The 16793-nt window shown below is 38.7% G+C and overlaps 2 protein-coding genes across 2 annotated transcripts; both read left to right on the top strand.

The window, feature by feature from the left end:
• Positions 1-2760: 2760 nt before the first annotated feature.
• On the top strand, positions 2761-6205 carry LOC125535498 (isoflavone reductase homolog). Its single transcript, XM_048698557.1, has 4 exons — positions 2761-3163; positions 3990-4230; positions 4355-4558; positions 5916-6205. Exons 1-4 carry the CDS (start codon positions 2834-2836, stop codon positions 6080-6082), a joined length of 942 nt encoding a protein of 313 aa, XP_048554514.1. The 5' UTR covers positions 2761-2833; the 3' UTR covers positions 6083-6205.
• Positions 6206-8111: 1906 nt separating this feature from the next.
• LOC125535496 (isoflavone reductase homolog) lies at positions 8112-16260 on the top strand. The gene is made up of 4 exons (XM_048698556.1): positions 8112-8505; positions 14092-14332; positions 14580-14783; positions 15768-16260. Exons 1-4 carry the CDS (start codon positions 8176-8178, stop codon positions 15932-15934), a joined length of 942 nt encoding a protein of 313 aa, XP_048554513.1. The 5' UTR covers positions 8112-8175; the 3' UTR covers positions 15935-16260.
• The last annotated feature ends 533 nt before the right edge of the window (positions 16261-16793 follow it).

Genomic DNA, 16793 nt, shown 5'->3' with positions numbered 1-16793 from the left:
TTGTTTAGTAGGGAAACAAATCCGCGTGGTTTTCAAGACATGGTCGATGGTTGCCTGCACGATCCTGCCATTCAGCCGACTTACTGGCTGATGTCAACATTCAACTCCAGATTTGGTTTTCCCGATGCTAACAGCATCTCTAGCAGCAGCACCCCCCCCCCCCCCCCCCCCCCCCCCCCCCCCCCCCCCAAGTGCCTCCCACGGTCATTTTTTTGCACCGGCGATGTAAAAAGGGCAAAAAAACGACCCAGCTCGCCTTGTTCAAAGATTTCCTGCAGAAACAGAGGATCGACTTCGACGAGGTCCTCGCTTCAGTGGCCCGCCTAGAGTCAGCCTGCCTTCTGCTTGCGCTCGCCGCGCACGAGGGATGGCCAATCCATCACATGGATGTGAAATCGGCCTTCCTCAATGGCGATCTGAAGGAAGAGGTTGACATCTAGCAGCCTCCAGGCTTCATTGTCGTCGATCGCGAGCACAAAGTGCTGAAGCTGCCGAAGGCGTTGTATGGACTCCACTAGGCACCCCGGGCATGGAACGCCAAACTCGACGCCACGCTCGTCGACACGGATTTCCGCCGCTGCAACTCCGAACACGCCATCTACTCATGCGGGTCAGGCCGCGAGCTCCTACTCCTGGGGGTGTACGTGGATGACCTGGTGATCACCGGAGCCGAAGCCACAGAGATCGACAGGTTCAAGACGGAGATGAAGGCCATGCTTCCGATGAGTGACCTTGGGTTGCTCTCCTACTACCTGGGCATCGAAGTGCGCCAGGTTCCCTCCGGGTGACTGCTACTTGTGAGCTGCGTTAGGATTTTCTCCAAAAAGGAGAGTAGATGAAGTACAGTGAAGATGGCAAGGTTATTGAACCAGTAGGAGAATCACGCAAAGTCTTGTAAACAGCACCTGCACACACATAAACAAATACTTGCACCCAACGCGGTCCCCTTGAACTCGTTACTTACAAGAATCAAATCTTATAGTGGTACATAGATAAATTACAAAATAAAATAAAAGGAAGTAAAATTGCAACAAAAGTATTTTGAATTTTTATATGATTAAAGTAGACCTGGGGCCATAGTTTTGGAGATGCTACCAATACATGGAAATTGACCCATTTCGCTGCCAATTACGAAAGTTGTTTTAAGATGCTGCAACTTGTTGAAATATGTAGCTTGTGATATATTCGTGCATGTATGTTCTGTTGTAAACGTGATGTACGTCTGGTTGTCAGGCTGTTAGGCTTGATCCTAGTTGTTGTAGAATATCTAGTTAGTTGTATAGATAACATAAGGATCAAGCCAGATCGATAACCCAGATATAAACCTCTCTGTAATTCACACGGCATTGGCATATATATTAACATGCACGCTTCCCTGCAGTAGCATCCGCTTCAGGCAAGTATTATAGTGGTTAATCATTGTACACTACACACATAAAGTATTAGAGCATATACAATGTTCGATAGCGTGGTCTTCTCAAAGATAAGGCTCAATTTGCAACAGAGGTGTGTGTGGGCGGGAGGAGAGGGGAAAGTCTTAGCAAAACCTTCACTAAATCAGTACTAAATATATATAAGCTGACACCATTGCATTAGAGATTTCTTTTTTAGCAAATAAATCAAAGACAGACTTGCCGGAGATCCACACACCCGCCGACGATACTACACGCACCATCGGAATGGGGGCTCGGCGGGGAGAATAATATTTCTTCTACAAAGAGCCGACATCGTCTCGCCTGCCTAAGTAAGACGCAAACCCTAACAGAACTCGAAGAAATGTCCAAAAACGAAATGGACCAAAGACCGCCGGAGGCAGAGGAACCCTAACATCTTTCTGGAGAGGGGGCGGCTGCTGTCCCACCTGAAAGATTCATTGCATTAGACTTGAGCCTGGAGAAATTCTCATGCAGCTTCGGCCCTGGCTCTACTGCAATGGTAACCGCTACAAGTAGATGCCAGCCTTGGTAGCGCCGCTCTCTTTCTACCTAGTAGACATGAGCAAAGACGGTGACTGCGGCATCGCCTGCTTAAGATTAGGGATGGAGCAAGACTGGATTGGGGCAAGCGCAGAAAGCATGAAGAGAAGGGTCTCCTTCACTGCTTTGAACATATTGGTCGTGAGAAGGTAGGACCTTAGGATATGAAGGAACGGAGCAGGAATCTTCCTAGATAAAAGCGTTTGAGAGAGAGATTGGTGAGGTTGAAAAACTGCGAGCTATCGCCACATGATTTAAGGAACCTAAGAAGGTCTAAGAGCTGAACATTTCTAAGCAGTTGTTTTTTAGACTAGTTTACTCCCTCCATATCAAAATATAAGATATTTTTTAGACTAGTTTAACCTAAAAAACGTCTTATCTTTTGATATAGAGGTAGTACATCTCAATGCAATCTGTACGCCGTTGGAGATGCAGTTATGTTACTTTTTGAGATTTTCAACTGGAGTCCACTAGAATCGCAGACGGAATTTTGTAAATGCATGAACTGTATCAGCTGAGCTTACAAGTTTGCAAGCCATAAATCACATGTGCTCATAAAATAAAGTACGTACACCATGATAGAGCTGCCGGGTCACTACGAGAGTGATACCCGATATAATTAAGCTAAGGTCGTACACCGTCACCAATCAACCACGCCATGATAGAGCTGCGGGGTCACTACCAGAGTGATACGCGATATCAGCTAGGGTCGTACACGTAACCTCACCACACCAACCAACAAGCTTGATAACGACTTCACTGACCGATCTCCTTATCTGAAGGTCCCAACCGCAGGTGGAGAGTGGACACGCCAGGCGTCGGCAATTTGCAGCTAGCTAGCTTCTCCTTTGTCAGGCATGGAGAAGAGCAAGGTTCTTGTGGTCGGAGGCACCGGTTACCTCGGCAGGAGGATCGTGAAGGCCAGCCTGGCCCAGGGCCACGAGACCTACGTGCTGTTGAGGCCGGAGATCGGCCTCGACATTGACAAGCTCCAGATGATGCTGTCGTTCAAGGCGCAGGGAGCACGGCTCGTCGAGGCGTCGCTCAACGACCACCGGAGCCTCGTCGCCACCATGAAGCAGGTGGAAGTGGTGGTGTCGGCCATGTCCGGGGTTCACTTCCGTAGCCACAACCTCCAGCTGCAGCTCAAGCTCGTGGATGCTATCAAAGAGGCCCGAAATGTTAAGGTAGGCTAACTCACTCAGGGGAATTATAAGTAAATAGTACTCTATGAACTTTTTGTCGCTAAAAGATGGTAACTCTCACAATATCCATTTCGAGAGAGAGAAAAACAAAAGGGGGTTTATATGTCTTTTTTCAGTTTTTTTTTCTGGTGTTGTTTTATATTTGTTTTCTTATTTTCTTTTTGTGTGTGCTTAAATTCATGATGTTTTAAAAAATACATGAATATTAAAAATAGTAAACATTTTCTAAAATATGCACACAGATTTTAATTTCCGAGAGCATTTTATTGAAAATCATGTTACGGAATTTTTTTTGAAAACTTTGAAAAAATTTGTAAACATTTTAAATTTTCGTTGAACATTTCCTAAATTGTCCGAACATTTTTTTAAATACATAATTTTCAGTAGTTGTGGTATGTTTTCCAAAAATAATTGTGAACATGTTAAAACATTCACGCATATTTTTTGATTTGTGATTTTAAAAAAATTATGGATTTATATTCATAATATATTATATTATCTAACTTTGTCAAAACATCCCACGAACAGATTTTTGAAAGGAATTGGACCGAATAAATCGATCAAAACAGGCGGAAAGGTACCGATGCATAGTAGCGGCTGACTGGGCTGGTCCAGTTTACTCATCAATTTGATGCAAAGAGCTTTGAATAGTTTGCAGAAATCTTGTTAAAAAAATATCACCTTGCGGATTGAAAATAAGAATAATTAAGAACACGATATGTTGTGATTCTTCTTAATTTGTGTTTTTAACTTGATGAAAACAGCTCGAGTGTAGTCATAATCAATAAATATACAATTTGGCATGCAGCGTTTCCTACCATCTGAGTTCGGCATGGACCCAGCAAGGATGGGGCATGCTCTTGAACCAGGAAGGGTCACATTTGATGAGAAGATGGAGATAAGAAAGGCGATAGAAGAAGCAAACATTGGCCACACTTATATTTCTGCAAACTGCTTTGCTGCTTACTTTGTTCCTAACCTCTGCCAAATGCGTACTCTTCTTCCACCCAGGGAGAAAGTTAATGTATATGGAGATGGCAACGTCAAAGGTAAACACATACAAACATATGTACTTCTAGGTTTTACTTATCGTAGTTGTATGATTACTCCTGGGTTTATGCCGCTCCCTTCAAATTTCCACTTGACTATTTAAAGTTATATCGTACTATGCAGCAATATTTATGGATGAAGATGACATTGCAACGTATACAATCAAGTCCATTGATGATCCGCGGGCCTTAAACAAGACAATATACCTAAGACCGCTGGAAAACATCCTTAGTCAAAATGAGCTGATTGCTAAATGGGAAAAGCTTTCAGGAAAGGCCCTTGAGAAAATTCCCATTCCCAGTGCTGAATTCTTGGCTTCAATGGAAGGTAAGAAAAAAACATTTATTGCTTGAGTGTAAAGTATAATATATCTCATTTTTTTCGCAGCTTAGTAGTACCAACATATGGTGGAAGGGCCACATCAAATTTCTAGGAAAATAATACCCTTTTTCATGTCATTTTCTTACTAGGACAATGGAATTAATTGTGTGAATATTTTTTTAATACAAAGTTCTGTAGGACGATATTTGTCCTTGTGAAGAGTTATCATAGGACATATACAACATAATTATGTTCGACTTCTCCTGAAAACTTGAGAGACATAGTGCAGCGTGAGAAGCAGGCCTTCCTCTAGTCAAGGAATTATCCCTTGTCACCTAATTAATATAACACCTTAATAAGTATTTGTATGTATGTAAAGGCATATACCATGTTCACATGATTTGTAAGAAAAAATTGGCACAATAAATTATTACTAATTGCTAGAGATAACATTAAAGAATAACTAATTATATAATACACATATATCCCTATTATCGTCCATGAGGATGTGTAAGTCTTCCCTACCTTTGTACCCAACTCTCATATGGAACTAAAAATTTAAAATTAAGTGTGTGATTTTTCTCCAGCACAATAAGTAAATATTACCATTTTTTATTACCTCTCTTTGTAAGCAATTAGATAGTACTATGAACAATAGATAGTTCTAGCTAAATAACCGTGTGTTGCAATGGGGCAACTTTATTCTAGTGGTTCAACGTAGGGAATCTTTGCTTTGGTTGAGATTGAGATATGCTGTGGGAAAGGAATCCATAGGAAAAGGCAAGGAAAGTTACAATGTGATTGGGATTGTCTACGTATAACTACGTGATTTCTTCCTACTGGTGATTTATTTGATTTCTGTTTATTAATTTGGAAGGGATTTATTTCCCTATGAACGAGGAGATAGGGGGCAGTTTAGAAGGAAAAAAATGAGGCTTATCGCGTGGTTTAAAAAATCGATATGAGGGGAATACTAGAGATATGAAAACTAGTTAGACTGGTGAGATGAAAATGTCTTCAGTTAGATATTTAGATTGGTTATGAACAACTTTCTGAATCCATAGAGAACTTAGTGATCAAACTTCTTAAAAATATAATAAAAACCATGCCCATGAATTAAGTGATTTGTCATGTACATGATCATTAGTTATAATCAAAATCTAATAAATGTAGGAAAACAATTTCGTGCCCTGAAAGTGTTTTTTAATTGTGTCGCATGTATTCAGCAAGTATTTAGCCTTTCACATTCCAGATTTATTTAAGACCAAGCAAAGAAACAGTTATTTGACTATTTTTAAGAAACTTGCAAAAACCTTTTTTCACTCCAATTGACACATCTACTATATGTTCTATTTGCATGCAGGTACAGACCTTGCAAATCAGGTGGGGGTAGGGCATTACCACCACATTTTCTATGAGGGTTGCCTGACAAACTTTGCCATTGGAGACGATGGAGAAGAAGAGGGTTCTCTACTCTACCCAGAGGTTCAGTACACCAGGATGGAAGAGTACATGAAGCGCTATGCATAACTATCTTAGCTCAATGACACCAGCATACGCTACACACCACCTATGTTTGAAGGAAGTTCCATTGATATGCTATTTGTTGGAAATATGCCCTAGAGGCAATAATAAAATTTTATATTATTTGCATGTCGTGATTAATCTTTATATTCTATAATTGCAATGGTTCTTGAATATGAAATCCATTCGCCGGCGTCCAAGAAGAGATCCCCGGTGGTTGTGTCGTCCTCTGCAAGCGCAACCACAAGATGGACCACACTCTGGCGCGCGTGCGACATCGTCTGGACAGGACGGAGCGGAGGTCCTCCCGGAGCTGCTACCAGGGAGGCGGTGGGGTGTAGCCGGGTGTGACAGTGGCGATGACGGGATGAGCGCCGTCGGGCTAGGGATGAGGAGGTAGAGCACCACCGTGGCCAGTGATGATGGAAAGGAGAAAAAAAATAAAGAAAAAGAGATCACCTGAATCCCGTCGGAATCTTGCCAGAATTTGGCGGTCGGAGGTCGGCGGGGCTACAAGGTGTCGGCGGTGGCATGTGGTGAGCAGTGGAGGTAAGGAGGGCAGCTCTAGAGTGGATGCGGCCGAGCAGGGCAAGCGGGTGAGCGAGAATGACAGCGAACAAATTGTGGAACTTATATGAAGACAAAATACACCATATAAATGGAAGCAGCCTTTAATAATTGCAAGCTTGATCATGAGCGCTAAGGGCGACTACATGATGCACACAATGTACTGGAGACGTTACTAATACAAGGAAATTAACCCTTATTAATATGATTTTTCTGCCAATTACGAAAGTTGTTTTGAGATGCTGCAACTTATATTGGTCAATCATTGTACACTACACACAGAAGGTACTAGAGCATATACAATGGTCGTCTTCTCAATGACAAGGTTACCATTTGCAATAGAGGTGTGTGTGGGCGAGAGGGGAGGGGAAAGACTTTGCAAAACCTTCACTACATCATTACTAATTCCAATCAGTGTTTAAATATATAAGCTGACACAATTGCATTGGAGTTGACCCTGGAAAAATGCTCATCTAGCTTCGGTCCTGACTCTACTGCAATGGTAACCGCTACAAGTAGATGCCAGCCTTCATCGCGCCGCTCTCTTTCTACACAGTAGACATGAGCAAAGACGGAGACTGCCACATCATCATACAATTATGTAAGGCTAGTCATAGTGGGAGTAACTTAGCGAGTAACATAGCGTACTTCAAGAAATTTTTACTTATGTGGCAAGTACTTAATGAGAAGTAGTAACATAATATGTTACTGTAACATAGCGCTTTCCAATACAAGATGAGTCTATAAGCTAATAAATGAAGCCATCTATGACACTACTACTATGTTAGTTTGCACTATGAATGTAGTAACTTACACTAGTGTCATATGCATGACACTACTATAAGTTACTCCACACTATGACCAACCTAAAGGTCCACCTCAACATGCAACCATGCATGGAAAAAGTCAAAAGACCCACCATCACATGCAACCATACATGGGAAAATATTTTTTATCCTATGATTCCACTTATATTTAATAAATATTTTACAACTATGCATAATCCAATATAATAAATTGTATGTATTTTAATTTTGGCTCATATGTTATTAATCAAAATATTTATATTACGCACAATCAAATTTTATTGAAATATATTGCAACTAATTCCCGCACCAACGTGCAAGGTACCATCTAGTATATACTATTCACTAACTAGTAACTTATGTTACCCTTTGAGATTTCCAACAGTAAATTTAAGTCCACTGCAATTGCCGATGGAACTTTGTAATATGCGTGAACTGTCAAGCCATAAATCACATGTGCTCATAAAGAAAAGTAGGTATACCAAATAAACGACAGCGCATCAATGCAACCTCAAAATCAACCACCGTGATAGAGCTGCCGTACACGTAATATCAGCTAGGGCCTAGGGCCGTACACGTAATGTCACCACCAACCAACAAGATTGACAACGATTTCACTGACCGATGTCCATATCTGAAGGTCCCAACCAGGTTGACACGCCAGACTTCGGCATAAAAATAGCAGTCCGGGCAGCAATTTGCATCTAGCTTCTTCTTTTGTGAGGCATGGAGAAGAGCAGGGTTCTTGTCGTTGGAGGCACGGGCTACATCGGCAGGAGGATCGTGAAGGCGAGCTTAGCACAGGGCCACGAGACCTACGTCCTGATGAGGCCGGAGATCGGCCTCGACATTGACAAGCTCCAGATGCTGCTGTCGTTCAAGGCGCAGGGAGCGCGGCTCCTGGAGGCATCCCTCGACGACCACCAGGGCCTCGTTGCCGCCATGAAGCAGGTAGACGTGGTGGTGTCGGCCATGTCCGGGGTTCACTTCCGTAGCCACAACCTCCACCTGCAGCTCAAGCTGGTGGAGGCCATCAAAGAAGCTGGAAATGTCAAGGTAGGCTAACTCACTCAGTGGAATTAATATGTGTGTATATATGCATCTATAAGTTACTGTGAACTTTTTCTCGCAACATAAAAAAGTTTGCGTGCTCCATTTTTTTGAGGAAAGTGTAAAGTTTATTACTATTATTTTCCTTTTAGGGGATTTATTACTATTAGTTAGTTGACGACCTTCAACCGTTGTCTCTGTCCAACAAAAAAATTCGGATCTACTAGAAAATTACATTTCTATATGCATGACAAGTTTCTCGCAGCTTTTTGTGCAACACAAACTCCCACCATGTGCATTTGATCGGCCTGTAGAAAATTATAAGTGGCAATTTCAAAATTCCTTTTTCATTACATGCATAAGAATATCTGTTCGATACTCAATAAAACTGGTTTTTTTTGTGTGTGCATTTTTGGAGGATTCCATCTGCTATTCATCTGCTCAATGCTCTCCGGTTTTTTCTTAGATACATAGAAAGAAAATGCAGAAACTATGTTTTGATCTGCCTTTACAAATGGACTCCAGCAAATTCTTGTGTGTGGCAGATTTCCATAGTTTCATTGCTACAAAATTAGAACAGTAAGTTCAGTCGCCAGGGCCACTGCAGAGCTCTTTGCTGAATTACTGTTTGTAGATCTTGACAAAATAACGAGCACCAACCTCCAGTAAACTGAAAGCCTTTGCTTGGTTACTTTCTGGTAAAATATCTTCTCTATTATTGGTCATAACTGTTGAATTGACGTGGGTCACGGAAGTTGCACACAGCAACAGCAGCGCTAGATCTCACTGCCCCCTTTTTGGCTGGTGCATTATTGGAGCTTCATTCGTAAAAAAGAGATATAAGAATTAGGCTCCCTTTTTCTATGTCATTTCATTTATACCATTAACTAAACTTAGTACCGTGATTTTGTATCTCATAAACCGCATACAAATAGAGTAGTTATTTGTTAAGATCTTTTGTTAGCCAGCCAAATAGACTATGTATCCCAGCGGAGGGGTATTATTTAAACTCTGTTCGAGACTATACCATGTGGAAACACATCAAAATTTGAAGGCGTGGAGGATATGAAGCAGTGGCCAAGATAGAGGGGAAAGCGGTACTGTAATAGTGTTGAACAATAGCCTCTCAGTCAACATAGGAATCTCTGGTTCTAAGGTGTATTTTTTTGAAGTTAAACTTTCTATGTTTAACCAAGTTTCAGAGGAAAAAAATTCCAGACCAACATTGCCAAAGCAGTCCGTTAGATCCACCACGGAATGTTTCCATATTTTCATTTGGCATTCTAGATACTGAAAAAAAAATCCCCATAAACTTGGTCCAATATAAAGATGCCTCACTGTTCAAAAAAGTCTTGCGCCTTACATTTTGGAAAGAATGAAGTAGATAATACTCCCTTCGTTCCATATTATTTGTTGCTCAAACGGATGCATGAAGCACTAATTATATTTAGATACATCCATTTCAGCCACAACTAATATGGGACGGAGGGAGTTGTACTCTAAGTTTGGATGTGTTACCCTTTGCAGAAATTGTTCATCTCATGTGATTAACGGCTCATGTTAGTTTGGATGTCTCTTTTCTCAAAAAATAGTCGACAACAAAATATGCACAAGTATTTTAATTGCGGGGATATGCACAAGTAATTTAGCTATCAGCATTGAATAGCATCATCACCACGTGAAATCTTCACTTTTATGATGTTTGTTTTCACTAGTTTTCTTTCCTTTTTTCCTCCAATCTTCCCAATAAAATTCCGTTGAGTGGTCTCTCGGTTTCTATTTTTCTTTTTCCTTCCTTTATTTAGTTTACTTCCATTTGGTTTTCGCCAGGTTTCTTTTTTACCTTTCGATTTTTTTCCATTTTAAAATTTGTGAAATTTTTTTAGGATACATCGAGATTATTAAAAATTCTTGAATACTTTTTAAACATGAGAACATTATAAAAAAATAAACAGACTTTTAATAAATAGTAAACTTTCTAATTCAAGAACATTTTTAAAATACATGATAGCAAAATACATGACGACATTTATAATACCGATGATATTTTTAAAAAGTTCTGTTTTCTAAAAAAGTAGTGAACATTGCACTTAAATTCTTTTATATTTTCATAACATAGTGGACATTTTTTTTAAAATCCTGTAACTACGAGTTCTTAAAATATGTAACTAAATTGTGGACCCTCTTTTTTTAAGAGAAAACAGGGAAAAGAGACATATAATTGCTCCAGTGCTAGAGCGTTGAAGTGCATAGTCTGTCGTTACTATGTGAATGCCCTCCAGTACAATGTGCCGGAGGAGCTCGGGAGTCTTTGTGACACTCTGTGCATCAAAATGTCGCCCAGAAGCAAAGAGCATCCCTACCTTTCCCGGTCCGACTAAAAACCAAATCGAGCGTAAAACAAAAATAGCTTGCGAATATACTGTAAATCGTAGACAACTAGTCTCGTTTTTTAACACGGTACAGATGCAAGTGCTCATATATACGCGCATACACTCATCCCTATAAACGCACACACGCACACTCTACCTCTACGAGTACCTTCGAAAGACTGGGACGGCACATCATCTTGAAATTTCTCTGTAGTGGCGCGATTAATGTAGCATTGATTTTTAAATGTCCAATGTTTTCACAAAATAACGAACCTTTCTTAATATTGGAATGGAAGCGGATATTTTTTAGAAAAAAACAATTTTCGAAAATTCTGAACATTTATAGAGAAAGCTATTCTTTAAATACAAACATTCTTTGAATTTTTGTAACAAATTTGAAACTTCATCATTTCTGAAACTAGATTCTTTAGAAAAATAGATCATTTTCGGAAAAAAAATTAAAAAGTAAGAAAATGGGAGCTTTTTTAAAATGTAAGAACAATTGTTCCAACATGAACTGTTCTGAAATTCTGAAGATAATTTGAAAACACAACCATTATTTGTATTTCCAAAGAAAATTTGAAAGAGAGACCATTTTTTTAAATTTTGATGACACAAATAATTTTAGAAATTGCTAACTATTCTTGGAAAAGGGGAATGTTTTTGAATTTATGATTAAAAAACGAAACATTTTTCGAAATTCTGAAGAATTTTCAAAATTTCCGATCATTAAGAGAAAATATTTGAAGACAGAAAATCAAAATCAAAATAAAAAAAGGAATGTGAAAAAGGAACCGAAAAAACCATGGTAAAAGAAACGGTGGATAAAAAGAAAAGAAAAATGGACCTGAACCGGTAATGAAGCTTAGAATGTTCCAAAAATTGAGTCCTACAGTATTTTTCTGCGCTGGTCCATTTAGGTTGCTCGCTTGCTCTGCCCTATGCATTCCAGTGACATTTTATCAAAAGTCGCATCATATATACCACGGAGGAGGAGAGATCCTCTTCGGCGCACTCAATGTCGCTTAGGCTAGTTGGCGCTCGAAGCTGAGCGGTAGTTGGCCACCCCAGCATCGCTCGCAACCAGCAACAAGCTCAAAACAATATACGGGAAGAAAAAAAATTCTTCACCATGTTATTCTGCAAGATGTGGGATTCAAACCTGCATGCCAATGCCCACCAACTTTGCACAATAACCATTGATGTGTTATATCTGAAAACAGTGCTATTTGACCCTTGTCCCAGTCCTAATAAAAATTATTTGTAAAAAGAAAACATAAATTTGAAGAAGAATTCATGAATTTTAGATAAGTCATCCAAAAATTTTAAAATCATGGATTTACAAAAAAAATGTTCACAAAATCGGAAAACGTTTTAAAAAATCATGAAATTGAAAAAAGTTCACCAAATTTTGAAAAAATGTTTACGGATTTGCAAACGTTTTAGTTCATCGATTTTTGACAAAAAAGTTCATCAGATTTTGAAAAAAAATCACGGATTTGAAAAAGGTTCATCAATTTTGATAAAATAAGTTCATGAATTTGAAAAAGATCACAGGTTTTTAAAAAATTATGAATTTGGAAAAGTTCATCATGTTTGAAAGAAAAATCACGAATTCGAAAAAAGACCATTGCATCCGTGACGTGGGCCACCCAGTAGTCACCTCTGGCTGCTCCCTCGATCGTCCGTCTCTGGTAAGCTTTTTTTGCTTGTCTTTTGGTGTTGGTGAACTGAATAATTGTTGACAGGTTTAAAAAATTAGGAATTTAAAAATATATTGGTGTACTCAGGAAAATGTTATCAAATTATTTTAACGAAATTATAATAATTTTAATATTTACAAAAAAGTGATTGTAAATTATAGTAAAGTTAATGGGTTGGAAAGAAATCACGAATTTGAATAAGTGATTGAAAATTTTGAAAAAAATTTGAAAATGTGTTCCACCAATTTTAAAAATGGTCGTGAATTTTACAGAAATATTTATGTCTCACTAAAACTAAGTAATAGGTGAAAACGAAAGAAAACATGAGAAAATCTGCATAAACACAAAGAGAATTAAAAAATCACCCGCACTAGATTCAACATTTTGGAAACTTCCCAACAACGGGAGGAAGCTTTCCGCTCAGCTTATCTGGGCCTATCCATGAGCAAGGGATGCTAGAGCCGGGTGTGTGAAACTTATCGTCCTATTTGGCACCTAGGTAATGTCGACTCACCAACCCTCACTGCCTTCAAAAGGTTCACATACTTTTTTTAAGTGTTTGCGATTTGATAACTGTTCATGAATTAAAAAATATTCAAAAAATTTAAAAAAAAATCATAAATTTAGAAAATATTCATGAATTTAAAAATATTTGCTAATATAAAGTATGTTCACGAATTTAAAAATCATGGACTTGAAAATGCTAATGGATTTTAAAATGTTCACAAGTATTAAAAATATTCACCAATTTTAAAAGTGTCCATGATTTTTTTTGAATTACAAATTAGAGAAATAGTACGAAGAAAACAAAAAGGAAAAACCAAAGAAAATACCAGTTAAACCTACGGAGGACAGGAAGGAAATCAAATAAAATAGATGACCCAAAAGCCTTCAAAAACCTTCCATTTACCGGGAACTCAAGGAGCGTACACAGACTGGCCCATTAGTGAGAACAACTCTCGGGAGGGTGTACCCCGAAGGTTTCCTGAAGTTCAATGTTGGTGCAAGAGTTGTCAAGGTCTTGGCTAGAGGTGCGGAGGCGGTTGTGTGTGGGGCGTATTAGCATAGGGGGTCCAATGTAACTGCTCATAATTTAGTTTGTGGCGCTTTGTTGCTATATAGTGGTCAGCTTGTATGGCCAGGGGCAGCCCTGGGACACCGCCATGGGGCCCATGAATACTAATGAATGAAGATCACTATTTCCCCCTATAAAAGGCAGGGCTGGGAAATAGGAGATGCCAACAAACTATTAGCACTTCAAAAAAATTCATTGTGGCGAGTGAGCTTGTCTAGGGAACTGATGCAGGTAATAAAACAAGCCCTAATCGGTGTGACAAAAAAAGTTGCTAAAACCACCTTTGTGTGTGTGTGCGTGCGTGCGTGCGTGCGTGCGTGCGTGTGTGTTTATTAAGAACATGAAATGTGGGGATCCTTCTTAATTCTTTTTAAAATTGATAGAGACATCATTAACAATGACCTCATGTCCATTTATAATGAACATACAATTTTGCTTGTAGTGTTTCCTACCATCTGAATTCGGCATGGACCCAGCAAGGATGGAGCATGCCCTTGAACCGGGAAGGATCACATTTGATGAGAAGATGGAGATAAGAAGGGCGATAGAAGAAGGAAACATTCCCCACACCTACATTTCTGCTAACTGCTTTGCTGCTTACTTTGTTCCTAACCTGTGTCAAATGCGCACCCTTCTTCCACCCAAGGAGAAAGTTCACATCTATGGAGATGGCAACGTCAAAGGTACCGTAAGATTCGGTTTCGTTCGTTTATTTGGTTTGTTCCATTTGTGCACGCTGTCTATGTTGAGGGCTTTATTAATTTAAAGCCGGACGTCTCTGACGTCTATGTTCTAAAAAAAAGGTACCGTAAGCAAATATTACTTGTACTATTTAATTTCTCCTAGTTTGTAAGACTCCTGCTTTTGAGTGTATTTGACTCCCTTCGGATTTCCACTTCTGATTGTGTATTGTTATATCATACTATGCAGTGATATTCGTGGACGAAGATGACGTTGCAGCATACACAATCAAGTGTATTGATGATCCACGGGCCTTGAACAAGACAATATACCTACGGCCACAGGAAAACATCCTTAGTCAAAATGAGTTGATTGCTAAATGGGAAAAGCTCTCAGGGAAGGTTCTTAAGAAAATTCCCATTCCGAGTGATGAATTCTTGGCATCAATGAAAGGTAAGAAAAATCATTTATTTGTTGAGTATACAGTATTTGAAATCTCAGCTTATTAGCACAAAAATGGTCAAAGGGCCACTTGGAATTTCTAGGAAAATATTACCGTTTTGTCATGCCATCTCCTAATTACAAGGACAATGGATTAATTGTGTGAAAATACATTTTGTATATAACCGTTTTTGCTTCTGGGGAATATCTTAGGACATGTGTACAACAGAATTATGTCCGACTTCTCCCGAAAATTTGGGACAGAGAGAAACATGACTTCATCTAGCCAAAGAATTATCACTTGACCTTAACTATTCTTTGTTTTTAGATAAAGTAGTTATACCTTGTTCACATGATTTCGAATAGTTTCTGTTTTTGACACATGAAATCATTTAAGACTAACTAATGATTTCTAATAGTTTTTATTTTTGACTACATTAAAGAATGACTAATTAAATTATATTTATTATTTATTCCTATTATCGTTTATGAGGATGCGCAAGTTATCATCGCCATTTTAGATGACTCTCTTATGGAAGTGGAAATATATAATTAAGTGCAGGATTTTCTCCACGAGAAATAGTAAATATTATCATTTTTTATTATTACTTCTGTTTGGAAGCAACTATTTAGTATAAAAAAATTATATTTGCACAATCAATTTTCTAATTATATTTAGATTGGTCACGAACACACATTTAAATTCATATAGAACATAAATCAAGGATCTTTAAAACTAAAAGACCATAACAATGCATGAAATGAAATATGAAGTCATGTACATGATTATAAATTATAATTACATGCAGATTAGAAAAATGCGAGAAATATGATTCCCTCCACCATAAGAAACTTTTTGTTATTGTGTTGTGTGTATTCATAATGTTCACTTAAGGTTGGGCAAAAGATATGTTAATTTAAACCTCTTTTTAGCACCTTGCAAAATCTAGTTTCACCCCAATTGCCATACCTACTACATATTCTACTCTCATGCAGGTACAGACCTTGCTAACCAGGTGGGGATAGGGCATTACTATCACATTTTTTATGAGGGTTGCTTGACAAACTTTGACATCGGAGATGATGGGGAAGAAGAGGCTTCTCTGCTTTACCCAGAGGTTCAGTACACCAGGATGGACAAGTACATGCAACGCTATTTATAACTACGAACTTTATGAACCTGAACTATATCATCTCAACGACACCAGCACACAGTATGCACCACCTATGTTTGAAGAAAGTTCCATTGATATGTTACTCAACATGGGCATAGATATTGAAGTTGTAATCAAGTTAATTATGTGTTATGTACCATCTTTAAGTTCCGTGGAGATTCCCTAGAAAAAAAGGTGTTCCTTGGAAATGGAAATGAAGACTCCGTCAGCTTGCAATAGTGTGGATTCTATTTGTTTTAGCTTAGAACTTATAAAAAAATATTTATTTGAATTAGATGTAAGGAACTTTGAATTTATTATTTGGATTGTATGTATATGAAAACTAGTTGTAGCATGCATGTCGTAAAATGTTCTATCCTTGAATATTTCAGCCACTAATCCTTTATATTCTCCAATTTACGAATGCTAGCCAGTGCTTACATGATACGCGCAAAATGAAATAACCGTGTAGATTTAGGGCTACCAAGAGTCGAGTAAGGAGTTTCACCCTATACTCAAGGAGCTTAGTCTAGGTCAACAAGAGGACATTGGGTATGAGGTAAAAGCTTAGATGTCAAGGTCGTTGGATAGGTATGATAATGCTGCACTCGCTCAAGTTATTTTTTTCTTCATATAAAATATTTAGCCAAGCAGTAAGTAGGGAGAAGAATGTTGAAGATAAGTAATCTACAAGGCTGGAATGACACATGGAGCAAGCTTCAGTTGAAGGACTATGTGATATGCCACAAATATATATGGTTGGAAACTTCATTTGACGCTAAATCCGATATAATTGTTGGAAGTGAGTACTCCCTCCATTCCTTTATGTAAGGTGTATTATTTTCAGCATGGTAACCAAGTCACATGA

This window comes from Triticum urartu, chromosome 2 (assembly GCF_003073215.2).
Source record: "Triticum urartu cultivar G1812 chromosome 2, Tu2.1, whole genome shotgun sequence".
Taxonomy (NCBI): domain Eukaryota; kingdom Viridiplantae; phylum Streptophyta; class Magnoliopsida; order Poales; family Poaceae; genus Triticum; species Triticum urartu.
Note: the sequence above shows the minus strand (reverse complement) of the source record. Positions and strands in the feature narration are given on the sequence as shown.

Excerpts from the sequence above, each read along its gene's own strand:
- LOC125535498 (XM_048698557.1), top strand. The coding sequence starts at position 2,834 with ATGGAGAAGAGCAAGGTTCTTGTGGTCGGAGGCACCGGTTACCTCGGC. Across the intron at positions 3,164-3,989 it reads AAGAGGCCCGAAATGTTAAG|CGTTTCCTACCATCTGAGTT; the intron begins GTAGGCTAACTC and ends TTTGGCATGCAG. Across the intron at positions 4,231-4,354 it reads TGGAGATGGCAACGTCAAAG|CAATATTTATGGATGAAGAT; the intron begins GTAAACACATAC and ends CGTACTATGCAG.
- LOC125535496 (XM_048698556.1), top strand. The coding sequence starts at position 8,176 with ATGGAGAAGAGCAGGGTTCTTGTCGTTGGAGGCACGGGCTACATCGGC. Across the intron at positions 14,333-14,579 it reads TGGAGATGGCAACGTCAAAG|TGATATTCGTGGACGAAGAT; the intron begins GTACCGTAAGAT and ends CATACTATGCAG. Across the intron at positions 14,784-15,767 it reads ATTCTTGGCATCAATGAAAG|GTACAGACCTTGCTAACCAG; the intron begins GTAAGAAAAATC and ends ACTCTCATGCAG.